The 27,926-nt window shown below is 44.9% G+C and overlaps 1 protein-coding gene across 1 annotated transcript in view; it reads right to left on the bottom strand.

The window, feature by feature from the left end:
* The window catches only part of USO1 (USO1 vesicle transport factor), a 170,891-nt gene that overhangs the window by 31,697 nt on the left and 111,268 nt on the right, over positions 1 to 27,926 (bottom strand). The window contains exons 16-19 of the mRNA XM_082255566.1: positions 16,370 to 16,488; positions 15,571 to 15,752; positions 10,774 to 10,895; positions 519 to 657 (exon numbers count right to left, since the gene is read on the bottom strand). Of these exons, the coding sequence (XP_082111692.1) occupies positions 519 to 657; positions 10,774 to 10,895; positions 15,571 to 15,752; positions 16,370 to 16,488 (562 nt within the window). The remainder of the gene's footprint in view (positions 1 to 518; positions 658 to 10,773; positions 10,896 to 15,570; positions 15,753 to 16,369; positions 16,489 to 27,926) is intronic.

Below are 27,926 nucleotides of genomic sequence, written 5' to 3'. Positions count from 1 at the left end.
TCTGTCTCTGACCCCTTATTGAAGAGATTTCTAATCACTCTGTCCCTGTGACACCCTTTTACAGGTATGGGAAAATTCTCCATTAGGGACAAAAAAATAAAAACCTATCCCCACTTTACCAAAAAACAAAAGGTATAAAGATTTTCAAGCTTAAACAAAACAGTTTTTTTAAGCAAAGTAAAACTAAACTAAACTGAGAAAAGCAACTTTTACACTAGGTTCCCATTCAAATTATGACGTACAATGCTAGGTGTTGCAAATATACATGGTTTGGTGCTTTTTTTTTGTGCGTTATTTGTACTTGAGCATTTGTTGCATGTTTTCTTTTGAAGAACCACATGTCTGCTTGCCGTATATGGGGTGCCATTAATACTAAAATGCACCGTGAGAGCGACATGGTATAATGTGAATGCAGTCCTAATGTAAACATCCTCAAAGAAAATGAATGATTTAGACTTACTCTAATGTAATGAGTGAAACTGAGCAGGAAAAAATAAAAAGATTAAATGCTCTCCTACCTAGTTGTACCTTGAGAACATTGTACTGATCCTTGTGTTGCTGAATTTGGGCAAGCTGCTGTGAGACTGTAGTTTGGAGCTGTTCATTTTTAGCTTGTAAAGAAGAAACAGATTGCTTCAACTCCTCTAGCTGAGTGTCCTGAAAATTGTAAGTGAAGAAATCATTAGCTATCAACCATTAGAGAGATTGCTGTGACTATGGTTTGCAAATTAAGGAAAAACGGTAACCTCCCAGGTTCAAGCTGAACTCCAGAAAGAGAGTAAAAAAAGCTAAACAATCATAAAAACATTAACGTTACTGTAAAGCTTTAATGCCTTGAAAGAGCCACCACATCCCTAAGCAATCGAAAACCTTCCTGATATGCCCCAAAATTAAACATTCTCTGGTTTTGTACCTTTTTTAATGCAGTATTGCTCCCTGTCACATAACTGCAGTCCCCTTGCAAAGGCAAACACAGAGCTGCCAGTGGGCGTGCACATTATCTTCTAGCTTTGTGATTCATAAGAAGGCATGTGAGTGGAAGGGGAGATAAAAGGCAGGACTGAGTGAGGAAGAGTGGAGCTGGCTGGCTGGGAGTACTAAAGCATGTGATATGCATACGTCACCCAAAAGGGAAAAGAGGTGGGACTAAGTGCAGCAGAGAGAAGCTGGCTGGCCGAGAGAACTGGGAACGACAACGGTACACCAAAGTGTTAGTGAGCAGCCACATTTGGCTGCTCAAGCCAATCGTTGTCAGTCCAAGAGGGGAGGAGTCCTGAACGGTTTGATTAGACAGAGGTTTTTAATCAACATTTATAAAACCAAAAAGTGGATAATACAGAAGTGGATGCCAGATATTTTAAAAACCTGTGGGAAGATTATCATTCTTTGCTGGAATTCCACCTTAAATGTATTGTGTAGATATCAGGCTTCGAAAATCGACTGTACCAATCTCAAATCAGTACGGGCCAGATCTACAGTGCCTTGCGAAAGTATTTCGGCCCCCTTGAACTTTTCAACCTTTTGCCACATTTCAGGCTTCAAACATAAAGATATAAAACTGTAATATTTTGTGTAGAATCAACAACAAGTGGGACACAATCATGAAGTGGAACGAAATGTATTGGATATTTCAAACTTTTTTAACAAATAAAAAACTGAAAAATTGGGCATGCAAAATTATTCAGCCCCCTTAAGTTAATACTTTGTAGCGCCACCTTTTGCTGCGATTACAGCTGTAAGTCGCTTGGGGTATGTCTCTATCAGTTTTGCATATCGAGAGACTGAAATTGTTGCCCATTCCTCCTTGCAAAACAGCTTGAGCTCAGTGAGGTTGGATGGAGAGCGTTTGTGAACAGCAGTTTTCAGTTCTTTCCACAGATTCTCGATTGGATTCAGGTCTGGACTTTGACTTGGCCATTCTAACACCTGGATATGTTTATTTGTGAACCATTCCATTGTAGATTTAGCTTTATGTTTTGAATCATTGTCTTGTTGGAAGACAAATCTCCATCCCAGTCTCAGGTCTTTTGCAGACTCCATCAGGTTTTCTTCCAGAATGGTCCTGTATTTGGCTCCATCCATTTTCCCATCAATTTTAACCATCTTCCCTGTCCCTGCTGAAGAAAAGCAGGCCCAAACCATGATGCTGCCACCACAATGTTTGACAGTGGGGATGGTGTGTTAAGGGTGATGAGCTGTGTTGCTTTTAAGCCAAACATAACATTTTGCATTGTTGCCAAAAAAATTGATTTTTGTAAAATCTTACCGTAAAGTCCTTTTCTCTTAGCTCATTGACAGACGTAGTCCTCGGTGATACAGCACCTTCGGGTTATGTTGCCTCCACAGGAGCAGGACTAGACAGGAAATTAAAATGCTCTGGCCACACCCTAGGGGCAGTCCCAGAGGGTATATCCTCTCTCTCTCTGCCTCATCAAATCAGTTATGTCAAAAAGCAGTCTTTAGAGATTTTAACCCAACCCAACTCAAAAACAGAGGGGCGGGGACTACGTCTGTCAATGAGCTAAGAGAAAAGGACTTTACGGTAAGATTTTACAAAAATCCATTTTTCTCTATCGCTCATTGACAGACGTAGTCCTCGGTGATACAGCACCTTCGGGACGTCCCAGAGCAGTATCACAAATGAGGGGTGGGAAAATGGAAATCAAATCCCAATCTAGAAGGCCCAACCGGTGCCAACTAGAAGTTTACAATGCTCATCCTTAATGATGAGACTCAACAAAAAAGAAAACATTTTTTTTTTTTCAAACAGAAAAAAACCCTCGAGGTAGACCACCGGTCTCCTCAAATTGCGGCCTGCAAAACCTTGCGGCCAAATGAGGCATCCGCCGATGCCGTCACATCAATTTTATAGAATTTTGTAAAGGTATGTACCGACGACCAGGTGGCCGCCTTACATACCTGGACCACTGACGCCTGATGGCGAAAGGCCCAGGAAGTACTGAGCGCTCGAGTGGAGTGCGCCCTAACAGGGAACGGAGGACTCTGACCCTTAATAGAATAAGCTTGTACCACCGTCTGTCTAATCCATTTGGCAATGGTCGCGGCAGATGCAGGCAAACCCTTTCTGGGGCCATCCGTGATCACAAAAAGTGAATCCGTCTTACGGAATGATTCCGTAGCTTTCAGGTATACCCTGATTGCCCGAACCACATCCAAGGAATGCAACGCATGTTCCCAATGATGCTTGGGCTGAGGACACAAGGAAGGTAGTACAATATCTTCATTCAGATGAAAATCTGAAACCACCTTAGGAAGAAAGGATGGTTTAGGATGAAGTACTACCTTATCCCTATGAATCACTAGGTATGGGGACTGGCATGATAATGCAGCCAGTTCTGACACCCTGCGAGCAGAAGTGATAGCCACCAAGAAGGCCACCTTCTGGGATAAAGTAAGCAAGGGAATCTCCCTGATGTTTTCAAAGGGAGGTTTCTGTAGAACCGACAAAACTAAATTAAGATCCCAGGGCGGTAAGGGCGCGCGGACTGGTGGAGCCAGGTGCCGCACCCCCTGGATGAAATTCCGCACCAAGGACTTGGTAGCTAAAGGTTTCTGAAAGAAGATTGCTAATGCTGAAACTTGACCCTTGATGGTGCTCAAGGCTAGCTTCTGCTCAACCCCTTGTTGCAAAAAACCCAATATTCGAGTCACCGAATAGGTACGTGGAGGAAATCCTAAAGATTCGCACCACGCAATATAAGTCTTCCATGTGTGATAATAGACCTTGCTGGAAGTCGCTTTCCTTGCTTTAATAAGGGTAGGAATGACTGAAGCAGACAAACCTCTGTCCTTCAGTACTTGGGTCTCAATGGCCAGGCCATTAAAACCAGCGACTGTAAAGCACGATGGTAAATTGGTCCTTGAGACCACAGACACTCCCTGAGACGAAGTTCCCACGGAACGTCTGCGACTAGCATGTCCAAGTCGGCCAGGCCGGCTTGACGAGGCCAGCCTAGAATTTCTAGGACCACTGGCGCTGATTGGATCTGAACCAGGCGTCCCTAGAGCTATCTGGCCCCGACCATCCGAGAAAGTCTGGTCATTTTCTGTTCCCACACATTTATCAGATACCTGATTCCTATCAGGAAGGGTGATCTTTTCTGGTTGAACCTCAGGGACCGAAGTCACCCGACTAGAGGCTTCTTGGCCTGTCTGGTCAACCAGATCCGATTCCTGTGGGGAATTGGGACTAATCTTAGGAAAAGGTAAAGGAAAAGATCTATTCAGGGAACGGTGACTACCGCTCCCTGTAGTACTTAAATGTTGGAAGGGAAGAATCGCACCGGTAGTAGTAGTTGATGCTCGATCTAATGTCCTGAATACCGGTGAAAACGTCCCCCCACCCTGAAACCGGGTGGGGGCGCACCTTCAGGCTGTGTACTCCTTTGCTTCGGGTTTGGCTGAGTTGGTCCTCTGTTTGTCCGACCAGCCCTTCTTGAACCCTCCTGGAGGAGTCTTGCCTTTCCCGCTTGTTCCAGCTGGGCGCCCTTTATGGGCGGTAAAGAAAGGTCCTCGCTTGTTGCGAGGTCCCTTAGCTTTAGCAGCCTGTGGCAAAAAAGTGCTCTTGCCCCCAGTGGCATCCTTAATGATTTCATCTAGGGTGGCCCCAAATAGACGATTCCCCTGAAAGGGGAGATTTGTCAAGGTCTTTTTGGAACCTAGGTCAGCTGACCAGCATTTTAACCACAGCACACGTCTGAGGATAACCGCTGACATAGATGCATGCCCTAATAGGGGAGTAGTGTCCAAGGCTGCGTCATCAACATCCAGCCCGTCGCCCAGTTCAGCTTTCTTGCTTGAAGATCTCACAGGAACACTGGAGAAAAAAAGCTGTCTAAAAAATCTTTTAAGAAAAAAATCTTGCCAGGACCGACGATCCCAGCAAGGTATCTAGGTCCTTACTCCTAACTAGACAGAAAATAACTGATTTGCTGAGGCAGAGAGAGAGAGGATATACCCTCTGGGACTGCCCCTAGGGTGTGGCCAGAGCATTTTAATTTCCTGTCTAGTCCTGCTCCTGTGGAGGCAACATAACCCGAAGGTGCTGTATCACCGAGGACTACGTCTGTCAATGAGCGATAGAGAAAGTTCGATTTTGGTTTCATCTGACCAGAGCACCTTCTTCCACATGTTTGATGTGTCTCTCAGGTGGATTGTGGCAAACTTTAAACAACACTTTTTATGGATATCTTTAAGAAATGGCTTTCTTCTTGCCACTCTTCCTCACTGAACTTCTGGAGAGAGTTTGCTGCACTGAAAGTAAAGGGGCTGAATAATTTTGCACGCACAATTTTTCAGTTTTTTATTTAACAAAGTTTGAAATATCCAATAAATTTCATTCCACTTCATGATGGTGTCCTACTTGTTGTTGATCAGTGTTAATTTCGTCGACTAAAACCGACTAAAACGTTTTCGTCGACTAACACAATTCAGATGACTAAAATACGACTAAAACTAAAATGGCATTTTAGTCAAAAGACTATAACTAAAACTAAATCGAAATTTGCTGCCAAAAATTAACACTGGTGCATGCTCAAAGCATAAATAATAACATATTAGATTTTTCACTCCAGGACCAGCAGTAGTATATAATGAGTTTGGAAATTGTAGAGAAATGCTTAAATAATGCATTACAAATTACAATTGAACTACACCCATTTGATTATAGATGACTAAAATGAGTTTTAGTCGACTAAAATGTAGGGCGTTTTAGTCGACTAAAATATACTGGAGTTTTAGTTGACTAAATACGACTAAAACTAAAACACTTGCAGAAGACTAAAATAGGACTAAAACTAAAATGCCATTTTAGTCCTAAGACTAAGACTAAAACTAAATTGAAATTTGCTGCCAAAATTAACACTGTTGTTGATTCTTCACAAAAAATTACAGTTTTATATCTTTATGTTTGAAGCCTGAAATGTGGCAAAAGGTCGCAAAGTTCAAGGGGGCCGAATACTTTCGCAAGCCAGTCAGGTGTGATGCAGTGCATATGTTGACAGGGAATATTCTAACAACAAGAAAGAGGAATTCGTAAGTGCTGCTGCTGTGTAATTGTCCAGTTCAAGAACTGTTCTGACCAGAATGCTTGACCAAGCTCTGCTACTACAGTAGACATCTGGCTGGGATGCTGTCTGGTAGTGGCTGAACTGTATGTAATGTACAATACGCAAGATTCACATTAGAAAGCCGGAAAAGATGTAAAATATGTTGCTGGAGAACTGGATATTTCAACTCAATACCAGAATGTTCATGGGCCTTAATTTTTGTTGGAACAGTTATCTGTTTAAACAATCTAAAGAAGCCTTAGATGACTACAGTATTTAAGCATTATTATTTCTCTATTATCTTAAATTTACTAATGTTCTACAATTTGTTTACTATGTTTATTATTATGACCCAAAAAAGACAAAACTAGCTGCCGCTCAGGTAGAGAGGTGAATCCAACTAGACCGTTATGAGTGCAGGCAGGGACAGGGAGCATGCCCTAGCTCCAAGCTGCAGCAATGTCAATGTGAAAGATCCATAAGCCACACATCAAGAAGCAGACCCATGTGCATGAAGTGAGATGAATGGCAGCTTCAGCCCAGGCTGCAGTCAGACCATGCCCCCAACATGTTTCGCTCCACCCCTTTGAGCCTAATCATGGGGAACAACCCCATGATTGAAGAAGTTGTAAAGGCAGAAGGTTATTTTTATCTGAATGCATTCTATGCATTAAAAGATAAGTCCAGGCAAAACCTAACTAACACTAAACCTGCTCTGTGCAACATTTCAATCCTAATCTATCTAACCCTCTAAAGCAAAAATCGCTGTACTTGCCTATTCTGCAGCCAATCTGGTCCGGTCTCCAGCGGCGGATCTGGTCTGGTCTCTATCGTTCAGTGACGGACGCAGTCTCTGTTCTTCATAACAGTAGGGACCTCCCAAAGCAGTGCCATAAAACATGAGGGGTGGGAACAGCAGAAAATAATTCCCCAAGGCTTAACCATAGCCAACCAGACAACATAGGACTCATCAGAACAACAAGATGAGACCACCTGAAAAAACATTAAACACCCTCAAGGGAGACTAAAACCCCCTTTAACGGCAGCTAGCAAATGTTTGCAGCCAAAGGAGGCTTCGGCAGATGCCAGCATATCCACCTTACAAAAATTCATTAAGGTATGAACAGACGACCAGATAGCCGCCTTGCAAACCTGAACCACAGATGCCTGATGGCGAAAGGCCAGGAAGCACTAAGCACCCGAGCATAATGCGCCATAACAGAGAAAGGAGGAACCTGACCCTTAATTGAATAAGCCTGTACAACCGTCTGTCTGATCCATCTGGAAATAGTCACAGCAGATGCAGGCAGCCCTTTCTTTGGTCCATCCTTAAGTACAAAGAGTGAATCTGACTTTCAAAAAGACTCGGTAGTCGCCAAGTACACCCTCATTGCCTGAAAGTATGCAGTGCAAATTCCTTAGGATGTTTGGACTTAGGACACAAGGAGGGTAGCACAATGTCCTAATTTAAGTGGAAACTGGAAATCACCTTCGCAAACCACCTTCGGAAGGAAGGACGGATCCGGACGACGCACCACTTTATCTCTATGAACCACCAGATAGAGAGAGCGAGAGGACAATGCCACCAGTTCGGACACTCGGGCGTGCAGAAGTAATAGCCATCAGGAAGGCCCCCTTCTGGGATAAGGTAAGCAGAGGAATCTCCGAATATTTTCAGAGGGAGGCTTCTGGAGAACCGACAGCACCAAATTGATGTCCCAAGGTGACAACGGAGGTCGCACCAGCGGTGGCAAGTGTCGCACCAGGGAATGAGTGGCTAATAGCCTTTTGAAGAAAATTGCCAAGGCAATTGATAGTACTCAAGGCCAATTTTTGATCAACCCCCCCGATGAAGGAAAGCCAAAATCCGAGCCACCGAGTAAGAGCGAGGGGGAACCCCAATATACGACTTCCACGTACGATGATAGATCTTTCTAGAAGTCGCTTTCCTCGCTTTAGCAGGGTGGGAATCACGGAAGCAGACAATCCCCTGTCCTTCAGCACCTGGCTTTCAACAGGCAACCCGTCAAAGCCAGCAACTGTAAAGCAGGATTGAAGATTGTCCCTTGAGACAGTAGATCCTCCCTGAGAGGAAGTCTCCAAGGAACGTCTGCAACTAGCCTGACGAGGTCGGCGTACCAAGCTCAGCGAGGCCAGTCCGGAGCCACAAGGATGACCAGAATCTCTTCTGCCTCATTCCTGCAAGAAGTTTTGGCAGCAACTTGAGAGGGGGAAAGGCATACATCAGCTGATACTGACCCCACGGAGCCAACAGCGCGTCTGTGGCGCCTGCCAGATGGTCCCGAGAGCGGGCCACAAACCTCTGCACTTTCCTGTTGATCCAAGACACCAACAGATCTACTTCTGGAGTGCCTCAACGAAGGCACAACAGCTGGAACACCTCTGGATGGAGAGACCATTCCCCATGATCCAAAGTCTGTCAACTGAGGTAATCCGCCTGACAATTTTAGACTCCTGGAATGTAAACAACGGAGAAAGCTGGAATAAAGCATTCCGCTTTGAAGGATGACTGCCACCTCCAAGACCGCAAGGACACTTCTGGGGCCCCCTTGGTGATTGACATAAGCCACGGCTGTGACATTGTCCGATTGAATGCGCACTGGACAGCCCCGAAGGTACTTTGTCCAGTGGACTAGGCAAAGCCAGATTGCTCTCAGCTCCAGAACATTGATCGGTAACCTGGATTCTTCCCTACCCGGACAGACTGGCATCCGTGGTGACAACCGTCCAATATAGGGGAAGAAACAAATTTTCCTTTTTTGAGCGTCGGGGACCGAAGCCACCATATCAGGGACCCCCTGGTCACCTGGCTCAGCTGGATCTGGTTGTCCAGGGAAAATGGATCTTTGTTCCATTTGAGAAGGATTTCCTTTTGGAGGATCTCGTGTAGAATTGAGCGAAAGGGACCGCCTCGAAGGACGACACCATTAGTCAGGCCCAGATAATCGAGTCTCATGGAAGGGACCAGGGACGACTTCTGAAGGTTCAGAATCCAACCAAACTCCACCAGAGTTCTCATGGTGACCTCCAAGTTTGTCACCAGCGCCATGGGAGATTTTGCAAGGAGAAGCAGATTGTCCAGGTAACCCAGGATCGATATCCCCCCGCTGGTGTAACAACGCCAGGACCGGAGCCAACACATTTGTAAAGACCCCAGGAGCAGAGACGAGACCAAAAGGTAACGCCACAAACTGATAGCGACCCTCTCCCATGGCAAAACGCAGAAAACGTTGATGTCCTGCACATATTGGGATGTGAAGGTAGGCATCTTTGATGTCTAAAGAGGTTAGGAAATAATGTAGGGAAGCCACCACCGTGCGAACGGACTCTATCTTGAATTTTTGAACTCGCACGAAGCAATTCAGTGCCTTTAGGTCCAGAATTGGACGCACCTTGCCCTCTTTCCTGGGGACCGTAAACAGGTTGGAGTAAAAGCCCTGAAAGCGTTCCGAATTCAGAACCGGAACTATTACTCCTTGTTGTAACAGGTCCTGCACCACCCCAAAGAGAGCCTGTAAGCGATCCAGGGACAGTCGCACATTGGAAGGGAAAAACCTTACCGGAGGAACGGATCGAAACTCGATCTTGTAACCGGACCGTATGACCTCGTGATCCCACTTGTCTTCTATCCGGGATAGCCACAGGTCTGGGAATACGTGGGAAAGGGAAAAACCTTTGCCGCTCTGGATGGTTTGTGAGTGCCAAACATAACCTGCGCCTCAGTTGCAGTCGCATCCTCCATTTTTAGGGTCTCACGCACAGATACAACCAGTGTGTCCACCAGTGCCTTTTTTTGCACAGTGGCGGAGGAAGAAGTGGCATCCTTACTGTCAGAGGAGACAAGGCGCAAGGCACTTTACCTGTTAAAAACCACCTCCACCCGGGACACAAAGGATTCCAGGACTGCTGACAGTGCATCCATGGATGGCTGAGATCCAGAGGGCCCTGTGGCCTCCAAGAGAGGGTCAGCTGGGGAAAAGTGTTCCACAGAGTCCATGTCACAGCAGGGGGACCCCGCAGAAAAATTTGAAAAAAACAAACACTTTTTTTTTTTGAACGTCCCACCGCGCTATAGCGCCCCCAAAAGGGTCAGGCACAAAGAACTGAAGACCCCCAGCAGAGAGAGAGAGAGAGAGAGAGAGAGAGAGAGACCCCCCAGGTTCACCACTCACACAAGCAAGGGGCCCCTTCTACTGTTTCCATATGGAAAGTATTACTGTTCCGTTTTAAAGGTAATCCTCTTGACTTTTTTCTTTTTTTTACATTTTTACCTTTTTTTAAATTTTTACCTCTTTTTAAATTTACTCAAACGTTTCAATTTTACAGAACACTAAGCACAGTAAGGCTCTTCATTAAAAATATTTACTACGATAGGCTAGATTCACACCTGTGCGGTTTTCCTGTGGTTGCGTTGCACACAAGACCATTTATTTGAATGAGCTGCTGTATCCACTGAAAACGCAAGAAAAAAGTCTCCGCATCATTTCAGAAAATGCAGCCACAGGGAAACCGCAGAATGCTGCGGTTTTCAGTGCATGGGTGTGCCATTAGGATTAATGGTATACCCACGCATTAGTGGCAGCGCATTTTTCTGTGTGGGTGGTTGCGGGAACAGGTGCAGTCCTGCAGCAGAAACCACCCACACAAGTGTGAACCTAGCCATAATGTTAATAAATGTCAGTACCTGTTCCCGAATAACATTTTTGTAGTGTGATATAATGTTATCATGCTGCTCCAGAGACTTTTTAACCTCTTCCTCTTTCTTGTCTTCTTCACTAGATTTGTAGACAGCCTTTATAATGACAGCTAATAGAAAAAAAATAAAAAATATATGATATTTTAGAAAATTACTTTATAATAACCTCCCTCAGAGAAAAACACTTATAGAAAGGCAATTTATTATATATATATTTAGAGGACATCAAATCATAAAAAGTAAGAATAGTGGCGCCAACAAAATCCCTATTATACATAAAGTGCAGCTGCCCCTTTAAGTGGTGGACCCACTCTCAAAACAGTGAAAATAACAAAAGTAAGGCGTTACTGTATTCTGACTAGTGAACCATAGGTTAGTTTATGCAAAAAAAATGGTGAAAAAAATAAAAAAATAAAAACTGTTAGATAAGTCCCATTAATATAAATCAGAACTTCTTGAAAGACTCCAAATCACCGTAATGAAAGATGTGCACCACTCATAAAAAAAAATGCCCTTAAATGTTATGGTGCTCACGTCAGCACCAACATAAACAGTTCCCCAGCCACTCACTCAGAGCCAGCGTGTGTTCCAATAGCCAGAAACAGTGCCCGAGGATAAACCGGAGGTGACATCCGTGATGGCAAATGCGCAGCCTCAATGTATTTCGCAACTCTGCGTCATCAAGATGTCACTTCCTTGGGCATGGTTTCAGTCCTCTGGAATGCACACTGGCTCAGAGTGAGTGACTGGGGAACATATTGTGGCTGTTTATGTTGGTGCTGACTTGAGCACCATAAAAATTGGATTTTTGTACTTACCACAAAAGGCTCCAGAAATCATAACTACTGGGTTATATTGCCTCCTCCAGGAGTAGGACTAAGCAGAACCAAAAACACCTGGCCACACCTCTGGGCCGTCCTCAGATTGGTATATAACCCCCCTCTCTGCTCTAGGTAATCAGTTTAGTAGCAAGTAGTATTAGAAGTATCAGAACTCCATAGAGGAGTGGGTGCTGTGTCCATTGATGAACTCAGAGAAATGGATTTTACGGTAAGTACACAAATGCCATTTTCTCTTTGATTCATCAACGGACACAGCACTCCATAAATCATAACTACTGGGACATTCGAAAGCAGTGCCAAAAGGAAAATGAGGGGTGGTAAAAATAACCCAAAGCTAAACATAAGTGCCCTTAACCAGGGCACAGGAGCCTTAACCGGGTCAGAGGGGACCAGTCTGAAAAATAAAAGTTAAAAGAAAAATACCCCTCAAGAGGGAACAGTCCTCTTAAACAGCAGCCTGCAAAACTTTGCTGCCAAATTAAGCATCTGCAGATGCCAAAGTATCTACCTTATAGAATTTTGTGAAGGTATGCACCAACGACCAAGTGGCCACCTTGCAAACTTGCGATATTGATGTCTGATGACAGAAGGCCCAAGAAGCACACCGCACTCGAGTAGAATGTGCCATGACAGGGAAAGGTGGAACCTGACCTGAAGATGGTAGCCGAAGAAGCGGCCAGCCCTCTTCTTGGTCCGTCCATAACCACAAAAAGCGAGTCTGTCCTCCGAAAAGACTCAGTAGCTGCCAGACACACCCAAATCGCACAAACGACATCCAAGGTATGCAAAGCAAATGCCTTGGGATGAGCCGGCTTGGGACACAAGGAAGGCAACACAATGTTCTCATTCAAATAGAAGTCATAGACAACTTTGGGCAGGAATGATGGACAGGGACGGAGAACCAATTTACCCTTATGGACCACTAATAAGGTACTGCGACAGGATAATGCTGCCAATTCTGATACCCTGTGGGTCGAGGTAATAGCCACCAAGATTGTCACCTTTTGGGATAACGTAAGAAAGGGAATCCACCGAATATTCTCAAATAGAGGTTTCTGGAGAACTGAAAGAGACTGAAAAGAGACCATACAGGTGGAGCCACATGTTGAACCTCCTGAATAAAAGGTACGAACTACAGTGCGTAGCTAGGGGTTGCTGAAATAAGATTGCCAAGGCAGACATCTTGCCCTTGATGGTACTCAAGGCCAACTTCTGATCAACCCCCTGTTTAAGAAAGGTTAAGATCCGAGCCACAGAAAAGGATCAAGGAGGAGCGTCAATAGACTCACACCAAGAAATGTATGCTTTCCACGTACGATGGTATATCTTGCTGGAAGATGACTTCCTCGCCTTTACCATAGTAGGGATCACTGATCCAGACAGACCTCTACCCCCTTACCAGCGACTGTAAAGCAGGATGGTAGATCAGCCCTTGGGATAACTGGTGTTGTGAGAGGAAGCCCCCAAGGGACGTTTATAGCAACCAGACTGATTGGAAGATCCTCGCCCTTGATTCCTCGCAGGAATTGCGGAAGAAGCTCGAGTCCAGGATGATACTGGCCTTACCATTGCCCTTGGGACACCTGCGGCGTCTGCCAGAGGAACCCGTGATCTCGCCACGAACCTCGGTATCCTTCTCTGGAGCCGAACCAGATAAAGGAGCTGCATGTAGGTCTGTGCAAATAGAAATGTCTTGAAGGTGGAGCCCCAAAAAGGCGATCGCCTAGAAAGGGCAGATCAATGAGCGCTTTCTTAGAGGCTTGGTCTGCGGACCAATTCTTAAGCCACAGCATGCGCCTATTCACCACCGTTAAAACAGAAAGTTTGGACTGCACAGGAGCTGTATCCAAAGCTGCATCACAAATAAACTGCAGCCCATGGACCAACTGGTCCGCTAAATCAACATAAGCAGCGGGGACCTGCTCATCCCCCAGGCCCTGGCGCAAAAGCAGGATATGAGACACCAGAGCTAAAAGGCAAAGACTAGCCGCAATGTCGAACCAGCCATAGTAAACATGCTGGGTGCCACAGCCTTCGCTTTCCTGTCCGCCCGGGTACTTAAAGGATGGGGATTCCTCTACTGGGATCATGGTAGCTATGTTCGACCTGGAAACAGGAGGGTCCACTTTTTTAACTGACTCCTCAAAAGGGTAATGTACAGCAAAACGTTTGGGGACCATAAAATGTTATTTTTGTTGTTCCCATTCCTTACAGGAAACCTGTCAAAATAAGGCACATAAGGAAACACCTTTGAAATGCGAGGTGACTTATGCATACCAAACGACACAGCCCCGTCCGTGACTACATAAGCCGCATCCTCCATTTTTAAAGTCTCACACACTGCAGTGATAAGTGCGTCTACCAGCGTTTTTTGATTCGCTGCAGCGACCATGGAGGAATCATCCTCACTATTGGATGGATCTGGGGTGGGATATTAAGCCCCCCTTAACGGGCCACGTCCACGGTAGCATCAGGCTCAGAATTAGATGGGACAGACTGAGCAGGGTAAGGCGGGGAACACTTCCTTCTGGGCCTTTGCCCACACGCCACTTCCACCCGGGACCCTAAGGACGGCAGGACCACTGTCAGTGCAAACATGGGAAGCTGGGGTTCCGAAGGACCTGACACCTCCATGAGAAGGTCAGTGGGGGAGATATGACCCTGAAGCTCCATAAGGAAAGGAAGACCTTGCAGTACAAAATTATCCCTGAAGGTTACCTATGCTCACCCCAAGAAAAACGCCAAAAGGGGAGAGGGGGGACTGTACTTACCCTTCCATGGTGTGGGTAACACTCCAGACAGAATCCTCGCCACCGAAATAGGGGAGCTGTCAGCCAAAGGACCGCTGGGACTCAGACCCAAGCCCGGTCATATGCGACCCTGCGAGACGTTTAACTTGCTGGCCAGCCTCTGTCCATGAGGCTATGTTGCTGCCGACCTACCACGTAGCTGCAGTCTGCATACTCTGGCTGGCTGGGGTGGGGGGACCACTGGATCTAGATTATCCAGCTCTTCGTGCAGCCCGGCAGTTTGTAGATCTCCCGAGAGAAAAAACAAAAAAGATGTAAGGAAGGAGAAAAAAATTTTCTAGGACCAGAGATCCCAGCCAGGAGCCTAGGCCCTTACTCCAGACCAGACAGATTAAAACTGATTACCTAGAGCAGAGAGGGGGTTATATACCAAGCTGAGGACGGCCCATAGGTGTAGCCAGGTGTTTTTTGTTCTGCCTAGTCTTTCTCCTGGAGGAGGCAATATAACCCAGTAGTTATGATTTATGGAGTGCTGTGTCTGTCGATGAACGAAAGAGAAATGTAAGTGTGAATTTGTATTTTTATGTACTGAAGACATTTTTTTTATACTACTACACTATGATATATTTTATTACTCTCTTTGGGTCTTTTCCTAAAACTATATGAGAGAGAGGTACATGGAGGGCCAGGGTTGGTGAACCGTTTATGTTATCACGAGATCTTCTGGTTCCAGTTTGTGGTCAGAGAAATAGGAGCTGATAATATCAAAAGGCTGGTTTTATATTGATGGTTGATGAGTGTGCATTTTATGCACACATTTAGTGGAGCATTATAAAAAGAAGAATTTGATCAGTGCACATCTTTCATCACAGTGATTGGAGTCTTTCAAGAAGTTCTGATATACATTGATAGGACTTATTTAACACTTTCGCCATTTTTTTGCGCAAACTAACCCATTGGTTCACTTTTAAGAATATAGTAGCACCTTACTTTTATTATTTTCACTATTTAGGGAACATGTAACATACAGCGGATCAAAGAAAAAGAAAACTAGCACAGCTTGCACTGAAACGGATACAGCCAATCTAAAATCAATTTAAAATTCATGTACTGTTTTTGCTGCTTCTGTATATATTTAGTACAACAGATAAGGAAGTGTGGAACAAATATATTCATAATTATGGGGGCCTTACCTTCTAGTTCCTTGACTAATTTTGTGAACTCATGATCAAACATCATGTGATCAGGACTAGAGAAAGTGGGCTGAGGTTTTTGAGCAGCTTTTGAATAACATTCATGCTTGTTGATAAAGCTTAGTTTCTCTGTAAAGATTTCCTTCCCGAGTCTCTTCTCTATCAACTGTTTCAGCTTTTCTCTAAACAGAAGCAAAATGCTAGTTACCAAAACAAAAAGGATAATACATTTTGATACGTAGTAAAGGTTATTATTTTTTCCCTTTCAGTTCACATAATTCAAATTATGAATGGTTTTGTGTTTTCACATTGGAAGGAAAAAATAATAAAACAGGGCCAAATCGTTACCTGAAAGTGTATTGTAGTTAGGACCTTATAAACTTTGCCATTTTATAAAGCGGAAGCAATACTAGACCTTACACTCCATTTGCAGTGATGGTGGTGTGGTACTGCTACAGAAGTCACATCATCAAAAATGTGATTTCCAATTGCTTGCTATATATTACAGGACTCTGGTTATCGCTCTTTCTACTGAAGTAACAGGAAAAGTAAAGAGAAAAAATAAACAGCTGGTGATTCAGCTTGCTGCTTTTAGGCTGACTTGTCTTTACAGTGAAACTGTACTAGTTCCGAGTGCTGTCCAGTGGGATGGGTATTCACGCAGAAATTAGGAAAAGATGGGTGCGTTTTATTTTTTAAAGCAAACTTGTTATGGGCAAGTTTGACACATTTGCTAAGGTTTCTTTGTAAAAAACACTCTAGCACTGTTTAAACAAAACATAGGAAAACAAAAACTTACTTGGTATTGTTTTCAAATGAGTTGTCATTGTAGTAAATGCAGATTCCAAGCAACAAAGCACACAAACCCTGAACAAGCTGCTCTTCTTCTCCTAGATTCTCCGAGATTTGCGCTGTGAGCTAAAAGTTTCATTAAGGAAATGAAGAGCTAAACAAGAGTAATATAGTTTGACAAAGGAGAGTGACTAACGTGTGTAAGGGCCACTTTAATGTCCCTAATAGATTTGAATTTCAGATTACGTAGACTGAGTGGAGATCCCGTTACAGCAGACCACCTATCAGAATCTGTTTTAAGGAGAGAGGAACTGTGATTGTAATGAAATAGAAAATATAAAATCTTAATCAAAATAGAAGTGTGTATACACACACACCTAAAAAAAATTAGATAATCAAAAAATTGGATTTTTGACTTACCATAAAATCCATTTCTCTGATGCTCATTGACGAACACAGTTCCTGATCTTCTTAACCATTGGGTTATACTGTCCCCTACAGGAGTAGGACACTAGGCAGAAAAAAAAAAGTCTTAGTATGCCTATGGGCAGTCCCAGGGGGTATACTCCCTCTCTCTGCTATAGGTACTCAGTATTGTTACAAGCAGTGTCAGAAGAATTAAAACTCCACAGAGGGGAGGGTGCTGTATTCGTCAATGAACATCAGAGAAATGGATTTTACGGTAAGTCAAAAAATCTCTCTCTTTCATTCATTGACGGACACAGCTCCTGATCTTCTTAACCATTGTGACGTCCCAAAGCACTGTTAAACATGAGGGGTGGGAACAGCAAAAAAGAAATTCCCAAGGCTAAACAACAGCCAGCAAGGGAAACAGGAGCTCACCAGAACAACTAGAGCTCACCTGAAAAGAACAATACACCCTCAAAGAGGACCAAGTCCTCTAAACAGCAGCCTGCAAAACTTTGCGGCCAAAAGGAAGCATCCGCAGATGCCAACACATCCACTTTATAGAACTTTGCGAAAGTGTGCAACGATGACCAGGTGGCCGCCTTGCAAATCTGTGTCACTGACGCTTGGTGACGGAAGGCCCAAGATGCACTGAGTGTCCGAGTAGAATACACCTTGACAGAGAAAGGAGGAACCTGACCCTTGATGGAATAGGCCTGAACCGCTATCTGTCTAAATCTAGAAATGGTCGCAGAGGAAGCGGACAACCCTTTCTGAGGCCCATCCATGAGCACAAATAGTGAGTCTGATTTCCTAAAAGACTCCGTAGCTGCTAGGTACACCCTAATCGCCCGGACCACATCAAAGGCATGCAAGGCAATTTCCTTTGGATGTTTTGGCCTGAGACACAGGGAAGGAAACACAATGTCTTAATTCAAAAGAAAATCAGAGACAACCTTTGGAAGGAACAACGGACAGGGGCAAAGAACCACCTTATCTCTCTGAACCACCAAGTAAGGTGAACGACAGGATAATGCCACCATTTCTGACATCCTGTGTGCAGAGGTGATAGCCACCAAAAAGGCCACCTTCTGAGACAGCGTAAGCAGGGGAATCTTTCGAAGATTCTCAAAAGGAGGATTCTGGAGGACTGGTCCCAAGGTGGAGACCGCACTGGAGGAGCCAAATGCTGAACTCCCTGAAGAAAAGTACGCACAAGGGAGTGTGTGGCCAAGGGCCAGTGAAAGAAGACCACTAAGACCGACACCTGGCCCTTGATAGTACTCAAGGCCAGTTTCTGCTCAACCCCTCACTGAAGGAAGGTCAAGACCTGAACCACCGAAAAAGAACGAGGATTAACCCCAAGAGACTCACACCACACAATGTACGTCTTCCACGTACAATGGTAGATCCTTCTAGAAGTAGATTTCCTAGCTTTTAACAGCATTGGAATCACAGACTCAGACAAAACTCTATCCATCAGCACCTGGCGTTCAACGGCCAAGCCATCAAAGACCGCGCCTGTAAAGCAGGATGGAAGATTGGTCCTTGGGACAGCAGATCCTCCTTGAGAGGAAGTTTCCAAGGAACGTCAGCGACCAGCCGTTCCAGACTGGCATACCAAGCCTGGCGAGGCCAGTCCAGTGCCACTAAAATGACCGGAATCCCTTCTGCCTCAATCCTGCATAGAAGTCTGGGCAGAAGCTTGAGAGGAAGGAAGGCATAAATCAGACGATACTGACCCCACGGGGCCACCAGCGCTTCTGTGGCATCTACCAAAGGATCTAGGGACAGAGCCACAAACCTCTGCACCTTTCTGTTGAGACGGGACGCCAACAGACCCACCTCAGGATTGCCCCACCGGAGACACAACTGATGAAACCCCTCCAGGTGAAGAGACCACCCCCCTTGGTCCCTTCAACGCCTGCAGACTGATATAATTCGCCTGACAGTTTTCCACCCTGGGAATGTGCATGTTGGAGAGGGCTGGGAACGAACCGTTCTGCCCACCTTAGAATGTCGGCTACCTCCAGAGCCGCCAGGACACTTCTTGTGCCCCCCTGGTGATTGACATAAGCCAGGGCCGTTGCATTGAATGTGCACTGAACATCCCTGAAGATGATCCATCCAGTGTTCCAGGTACAGTCTGATCGCTCAGACTTCCAAGACATTGATCGGTAATCTGGACTCTTCCAGTGTCCAGATTCCTGAGCAGAATGTTTGCCAAGGACGCCTCCCCAGCTGGACAGGCTGGCATCAGTGGTGACCACTGTCCAATACAAGGGGAGGAAGGATTTGCCCAGCCAAAGCGCCGGAGAACGAAGCAACCATATCAGGGACTCCATCGTTCCGAGGCTCAGCCAGATCTGACTGTCCAGAGACTGCGGATTCTTCCATTTGGCCAGAATCTCCCTTTGCAGGGACCTCTTATGGAACTGTGCAAACGGAACCACCTTGAAGGTAGACCCCATCAGGCCCAGCAACCGCATGCAAGTCCGGAGGGAGGACCATCTGCTGGACAGCAGGAGACGAATTGCAGCCTGCATTTCTGGAGTTTGTCAAGAGGAAGGCGCCCTCTGGCTAAGGCCAAGACCAGAGTCAGACCCAGATAGTCCAGCTTTGTGAAAGGAACCAGAACAGACTTCTGAAAATTCAGAAACCAGCGAACTCTAGGTTTTCCACCATAGCAATAGGAGACTCTGCTCGCAGAAGGAGGTAGTCCAAGTAGCCCAGTACCATGATCCTCTTTGGCATAACAATGCTAGCATCGGGGCTAACACTTTTGTGAAGACCCGAGGAGCAGAGGCGAGACCAAAGGGTAACGCCACAAACTGATAATGCTACTCTCCCACAGCAAAGCGGAGGAAGTGCTGGTGACCGCCACATATTGGAATGTGAAGGTAAGTATCCCTGATGTCAATAGAGGCAAGAAAATCCCCCCGATGCAGGGATGCCACCACCGTGCGAATGGACTTCATTCTGAACTTCGGCACCCACACAAAGCAGTTCAGCACCTTGAGGTTAAGGATTGGACGCACCCTTGTCTTCCTTCCTGGGAACTGTAAACAGGTTTGAGTAAAAGCCCTAAAAACGTTCCGATGTCAGAACCGGGACAATCACTCCTTTAAGACCCAGGTTTTGTACCGCACCAAACAGACCCTGTAAGCGATTCGGGGACAGGTGCAAGTTGGAAGGAAAGAACCTGGCCGGGGAGTAAGAGCGAAACGCAATCTTGTAGCCGGACCGTATGACTTCGCGGACACACTTGTCTTGTACCAGGGAAGTCCACGGGTTCGGAAACCAGCGAAGACGTCCCCCCCACCCACGATACGGGTGAGGGCGCACCTTCATGCTGAAGGAGCCTTGTCCACGGGTCTGGATAAGCCCTCTCTCCACTTGCCAGACCAAGTTAGCCAGAGGAGGCCCTGAACGGCTTTGATCACTTGTCAGTCGCCCCTAAGGGATAAAAAAAACTTCTTATGAAGAGGGTCCTTACCCTTACTAGCCTGTGGAAGAAAGGTACTCCTTCCCCTCTGTGAGACCCTTAATGATGTCATCCAGGGTAGCTCCAAACAGGCAATCTCCTTGAAAAGGAAGATCAGTCAAGGCCTTTTTGGAAGTCTTGTCCACAGACCAGCATTTGAGCCACAAAATATGTCGAAGGACCACTGCTGAAACAGAGCCTAGCGACTCGGGGAGCAGCATCCAAAGAGGCATCACAGATAAACTGCAGCCCCTGGACCAACTTGTCCACCAGCTCAGCAAAGGCAGGGGGAAGCTGCTCCCCCTCACGGTCACTGCGTAAAAGCTTAGCCCACTCGATCAGAGTTTGCGACACCAGTGCAATGGTAAATACCGGTCTCATTGCCGAACCAGCCAGGGTGTACATATTGCGGGCCACAGCCTCCGCCTTCCTGTCAGCTGGGTCCTTAAAAGGCCAGGGACTCTTCAACCAGAATCATGGTTGCTTTGTTCAATCTGGAGACTGGAGGATTCACCACCGGTGGAACAGTCCACTTTTTAAAAAGGGACTACTCACAGGGGTACTGCATAGCAAATCGCTTAGGGACCACAAGGGGATGTTTTGGCCGTTCCCACTCTTTAGTGGAAATTCTGTCAAAATAGGCGGGGAAAGGAAACACCTTTGCCGCTCTGGATGGCTTGTGAGTGCCAAAGGGAACCGACGCCTCCGTCGCAGCTTCAGCTGCGTCCTCCATTTTTAAGGTCTCACGCACAGATACAATCAATGCATCCACCAGCGCCTTTTCGTGCGCGGTTTCAGAAGTGGAGTAATCATTCTCACTATCTTCGAACGTGGTGGCCGAAACACATTCAGATTCAGGATCTGGGGAAACAGAGGACGTAGGGGGGCGCTTTTTGCTAGCCCGTCACCCAAAAACCACCTCCTCCAGGGACACAAAGGACTCCAGGACCGCCGTCAGTGCATCGATGGATGATTGAAACCCGGAGGGCCCCGCAGCCTCAGAGGGGATCAGGTGGGGAAATGTGCTCCAAAAATTCAATCGGGGGACCCAACAAAAAAAGGTGTAAAAAATACTGCTAAGGGACACCACCACCGCTCTGGCAGCAGCACTCGGTCGCCAGCAACAGACCACATAATCGATCCTCAGAAGAGAGGGAAAGGACCCCGCCAGACTCCCCACCCAGCAGAAACAAGCACCTGCAGCCACCAAGATAATCTGTACTCCGCGTGTGGCGATCAGGAAGTGAAAAGATCCAGGAGTCAGCACCAGGGGATAAAGAGGTGCTCCCACTGCAAAAATCGCCACCCACAGGGCTCCACTGTCACGGGCAGCGGCCATTTTCAATGGCAAACCACCATAAAAATGGCCGCCAGACTACACAAACATGGCCGCTGCACAGGCTACAACAAAATTGTGGCAGGAGGGATCCCTAGGCCTCAGAAAATGGGACAGGCAGGAAAGGGGGCCCCTGACAGGAGCCCCCACCAGGTACAGCTTCGCCCCCCACAGCTGACTGCCTGGTCACCAGCACAGCACCCTGCCCCCAGGCGGTGGACCAGGCCATCTCCCAGCACCAGTGAAGGAGGAGGGATGGATGGGGGGGGGGCGATATGGACCACAGAGACCACCAGACTGATGAGGGGGTTTGCCTAACGGGAGTTAGGGGAACCCAAGGGTCTGACCGTCCCATGGAGGGACCCATGTCCACCCCAAAACCCCCCAGGGGGAGAGGGGGGGACAGTTACTTACCATACCAGGAACCAGACGGGCACCACTCCAGACAGAACCTCCTTTTCATTGAAATTGGGGGCTGTCAGCCAGGAGGAACTCTACGACTCGGGCCAAGACTCGGTCGTATGCGACCTCAGGAGACATTTAACTTGCAGGCCAGCCCCTGTCCGGTGGGGCTATGTTGCGGCCTACCTAGCGTGGAGCTGAGGTCTGCGCGTGCTCGCTGGCCAGACTGGGGTGACCACTAGATCTAGATTATCCAGCCCGTCGCCCAGTCCGGCAGTTGATTGTAGATCTCACAGGGAAAAAAAACAGTAGAAAGAAAATCCAACTAAAAAGTGAAAAATTGCCAGGACCAGAGATCCCAGCAAGGAACTAGGTCCTTACTCCTGATGAGGCAGAAAAAAAAATGGGTAACTATAGCAGAGAGAGGGAGTATAACCCCTTGGTCTGCCTATAGGCACAGCCAGACTTTTTTCCTGCCTACTGTCCTACTCCTGTAGGGGGCAGTATAACCAATGGTTAAGACTATCAGGAGCTGTGTCCATCAATGAATGAAAGAGAAAGTTAATTTATTTCGGTAATTCAATTCAAAAAGTGAAAATGATATATTCTATAGATTCATTACACAGAGAGTGATATATTTCAAGCATTTCTTTAAATTCATTTTGAGGATTATGGTGTACAGCTAGTGAAAACCCAAAATTCAGTGTCTCAGAAAATTAGAATATTGTGAAAAAGTTCAATATTGTAGACTCATGGTGTCACTCTAATCAGTTAATTAAATTAAAACACCTGTAAAGGTTTTTATGAGCCTTTAAATGGTCTCTCAGTCTGGTTCAGTAGGTTACACAATCATGGGTAAGACTGCTGATTTGCCTGTTGTGTAGAAGACAGTCACTGACACCCTCCACAAGGAGGGTAAGGCTGGCCATATACAATACAATTTTCTTGTTCAATTTCCTTTAGCTTTACCTTCAAGTGTGCAAGGGCCGGCCTGATTCCATACAAATTGAAAGTGGTTAGGTTTGACTTCATATTATATGGTTTTGGGAAATCTAAAAAAAAAATTGATCAAGAAAATTGTATAGTGTATGGCCAGCCATAGTGACAAAAGGTCATTGCTAAAGAAGCTAACTGTTCACAGAGGGCTGTATCAAAGCATATTAACGGAAAGTTGAGTGGAAGAAAAAAGTGTGGCAGAAAAATTGCACAAGCAACAGGGATAACTGCAGCCTTGAGAGGATTGTGAAGCAAAGGCCATTCAAGAATTTGGAGGAGAATCACAAGGAATGAACTAAAACTAGTGTCAGTGCTTCAAAAGCCACCACACACAGATGTATCCAGGACATGGGCTACAACCGTCGTATTCCTTGTGTCAAGCCACTTCTGAACCAGAGACCGCGTCAGAAGCGTCTTACCTGGGCTAAGGAGAAAAAGGATTGGATTGTTGCTTAGTGGTCCAAAGTCCTCTTTTCAGATTAAAGTACATTTTGCATTTCATTTGGAAATCAAAGTCCCAGAGTCTGTAGGAAGAGTGGAGAGGCACAAAATCCAAGTTGCATGAGGTCCAGTGTGAAGTTTCCACAGTCAGTGATGATTTGGGGATCCGTATCATCTGCTGGTATTGGTCCACTGTGTTTTATCAAGTCCAAAAGAGCAGCCCTCTAACGGGAAATTCTAGAGCACTTCATGCCATCCTCTGCTGACCAACTTTGTTGGAGATGCTGATTTCAATTTCCAGCAGGACTTGGCACCTGTCCACACTGCCAAAGTACCAATACCTGGTTCAATGATCATGGAATCACTGTGCTTGATTAGCCAGCAAACTTGCCTGACCTAAACCCCATAGAAAATCTGTGGGGTATTGTCAAGAGGAAAATGAAAGATGGTCTTCGAGCTGCAGGTTTGATAGGTTGAGTGGCTGTAAGAAAGCCATTGCTATGATGGCAAAATAAGAAAAAGAGGCTTGTCTGGGCCATGAAGCACCGCCAGTGGACTACTGAAGACTGGATGGTCTAAATTGGATATTTTCAGTTCATTACACAGGGGTTTTGTACACCATAGAGGAGGTAAAAGGATGGTTCCTTGGTGTGTGACAGCAACTGTCAAACATGGAGGAGGAAGTGTGATGACCCCGGGGCTCTTTTATTGCTGGGTCCAGAGTCAGCGATTTCCACAGAGTGGCACCCTGAACCAAAACTACTACCATAGAATTTTGGAGTCCCATGCAGTACCCTCTGAATTACTCAATTGAAAAACAAACTGAAATCTTTTAGGTGGCGGGAAGTAAAAATAAAAAACTAAAATAATACAGTTGTAGGAGTGTGCACACTCTTAAACTAATATTTTGTTGAAGCACCTTTTGATTTTATTACAGCACTCAATCTTTTTGAGTATGAGTCTATCAGCATGGCACATCTTGACTTGGCAATACTTGCCCACTCTGCTTTTGCAAAAACACTCCAAATCTGTCAGATTGCAAGGGCATCGCCTGTGCACAGCCCTCTTCAGATCACCCCACAGATTTTCGGATTCATGTCTGGGCTCTGGTTGGGCCATTCCAAAATTTGAATCTTCTGGTAAAGCCATTCCTTTGTTGATTTGGATGTATGCTTTGGGTCATTGTCATGCTGAAATATGAAGTTCCTCTTCATGTTCAGCTTTCTAGCAGAAGCCTGAAGGTTTTGTGCCAATATTGACTGATATTTGGAACTTTTCATAATTCCCTCTACCTTGACTAAGGCCCCTGTTGCAGCTGAAGAAAAACAGCCCCAAAGCATGATGCTGCCACCACCATTCTTCACTGTGGGTATGATGTTCTTTTGATGTTTTTTCCAATTACGTCTTTTGAAATTATGGCCAAAAAGTTCAACCACATGCTTTTGGGAGAGTTCAGATTTGTTTTTGCAAAATATAGCCGGACTTGGATGTTTTTCTTTGTAAGAAAAGGCTTTCGTCTTGCTACTCTACCCCATAGCCCAGACATATGAAGATTACAGGAGATTGTTGTCACATGTACCACACAACCAGTACATGCCCGATATTCCTGCAGCTCCTTTAATGTTGTGTGTATGTATATATATATATATATATATATATATATATATATATATATATATATATATATATATATATACACACACACACACAATACACATATACATATATATATATATATATATATAATATATATATATATATATATACACACACACACACAATACACATATATATATATATATATACATACACACACACACACAGTATCTCACAAAAGTGAGTACACCCCTCACATTTTTGTAAATTTTATTATATCTTTTCATATGACAACACTGAAGAAATGACACTTTGCTATAATGTAAAGTAGTGAGTGTACAGCTTGTATAAACAGTGTATGTCATGAGGTGCCATGTTGAACTTCCAGTGACCAGTATGACAGAGAGAGAGAGATAACACCAAATTTAACACACCTGCTCCCCATTCACACCTGAGACCTTGTAACACTCACGAGTCACTTGACACCTAGGAGGGAAAATGGCTGATTGGGCCCAATTTGGACACTTTCACTTAGCGGTGTACTCACTTTTGTTGCCAGTGGTTTAGACAGTAAGGGCTGTGTGCTGAGGAATTTTGAGGGTACAGCAAATGTACACTGTTATACAAGCTGTACACTCACTACTTTACATTGTAGCAAAGTGTCATTTCTTCAGTGTTGTCACATGAAAAGGTATAATATAATTTTTACAGGGGTGTACTCACTTTTGTGAGATAATGTGTGTGTGTGTATATATATATATATATATATATATATATATATATATATACACACACACACACATATAAATACAAACACACGTATATACAGCAGGTAAAATAAGTATTGAACACATCAACCCATTTTTCTAGGTAAATATTTTTTTAAAAGTGCTATTAACATGATTTTTTTTTACCACATGTCGGTAACAGCCCATACAATATATACATAAAAAGAACCAAATCAAAAAGGTTCAGAAAATAGGTTATGTGTAATAAATGGAATGACATGGAATAAATGGGTGCAAAAAAGGCATGAAAAGCCATGACACAAGCTGAAATCTATCAGTAATTAGAAAGCAACCCAGCCCCTTGTCAGTTTTAATTAATATCAGCTGGTTCAGTCTCAACTGATGGCCTATAAAAAGGTGTCTCATTACCAAGGTGTCACACAAGAGTTATCTCATGATGGGTAAAAGCAAAGAGCTCTCCCAAGACCTTCGCAACCTTATTGTTCCAAAACATTCTGATGGCACTGGTTACAGAAGCATTTCTAAACCTTTGAATGTTCCAGTGAGTACTGTTAGGGACATAATCCGGAAGTGGAAAGAACATTTCACCATAAACTGGCCATGACCAGGTACTTCTCGCAAGATTTTAAACACAGTAAAAAAAATTATCAGAAGAGTTGTCCAAGAGCCAAGGACCACTTGTGGAAAGCTTCAGAAAGACCTGGAATTAGCAGGAACAATTTTTTTCAAAGAAAACAATAGGTAATGCACGCAACCACCATGGCCTGTTTGCATGCTCACCAGACTCCACTGCTGAAGAAAAAGCATGTTGAAGCTTGTTTAAAGTTTGCTGCACAACATTTAGACAAGCCTGTGAAATACCGGGAGAATATAGTCTGGTCAGATGAGAACAAAATTTAACTCTTTGAATGCCATAATACACACCATGTTTGGAGGTCAATTGGCACTGCACATCACCCCCAAAAACACCATACCAACAGTGAAGTTAGGAGGTGAGAACATCATGGTGTGGTGTGTTTTCAGCATGCAGTACTGCCAAACTTCATATCATCGAAGAAAGGATAAATGTAAAAAAGGACCAAGACACTTTTGATAACAATCTGCTGCCATCTACCAGGTTGATGAAGATGAAATGAGGGTGGACAATATTTTTGTTGTTAATCTGTCTCTCGCTGTTAAAATAAATTTACCATTAAAATTATAGACTGATCATTTCTTTGTCAGTGGGAAAACGTACGAAATCAGCAGGGGATCAAATACTTTTTTCCCCTCACTGTATATTATACAGTGGGTACGAAAAGTATTCAGACCCCCTTAAATTTTTCACTCTTTGTTATATTGCAGCCATTTGCTAAAATCATTTAAGTTCATTCTTCTTCCTCATGAATGTACACATAGCACCCCATACTGACAGAAAAACACATAATTGTTGACATTGTTGCAGATTTATTAAAAAAGAAAAACTGAAATATCACATGGTCCTAAGTATTCAGACCCTTTGCTCAGTATTTAGTAGAAGCCCCCTTTTGATCTAATACAGCCAGGAGTCTTTTTTGGAAAGATGCAACAAGTCTTTCACACCTGGATTTGGGGATCCTCTGCCATTCCTCCTTGCAGATCCTCTCAAGTTCTGTCAGGTTGGATGGTAAACGTTGGTGGACAGCCATTTTTAGGTCTCTCCAGAGATGCTCAATTGGGTTTAAGTCAGGGCTCTGGCTGGGCCATTCAAGAACAGTCACGGAGTTGTTGTGAAGCCACTCCTTCGTTATTTTAGCTGTGTGCTTAGGGTCATTGTCTTGTTGAAAGGTAAACCTTCGGCCCAGTCTGAGGTCCAGAGCACTCTGGAGAAGGTTTTTGTCCAGGTTATCCCTGTACTTGGCCGCATTCATCTTTACCTCGATTGCAACCAGTCGTCCTGTCCCTGCAGCTGAAAAACACCCCCACAGCATGATGCTGCCACCACCATGCTTCACTGTTGGGACTGTATTGGACAGGTGATGAGCAGTGACTGGTTTTCTCCACACATACCGCTTAGAATTAAGGCCAAAAAGTTCTATTTTGGTCTCATCAGACCAGAGAATCCTATTTCTCACCATCTTGGAGTCCTTCAGGTGTTTTTTAGCAAACTCCATGCGGGCTTTCATGTGTCTTA

Source organism: Pelophylax lessonae (genome assembly GCF_965119305.1).
Source record: "Pelophylax lessonae genome assembly, chromosome: 1".
In the NCBI taxonomy this organism is placed as follows: domain Eukaryota; kingdom Metazoa; phylum Chordata; class Amphibia; order Anura; family Ranidae; genus Pelophylax; species Pelophylax lessonae.
The sequence above is the reverse complement of the archived record's forward strand: the minus strand, read 5'-3'. Positions and strand labels throughout refer to the sequence as shown.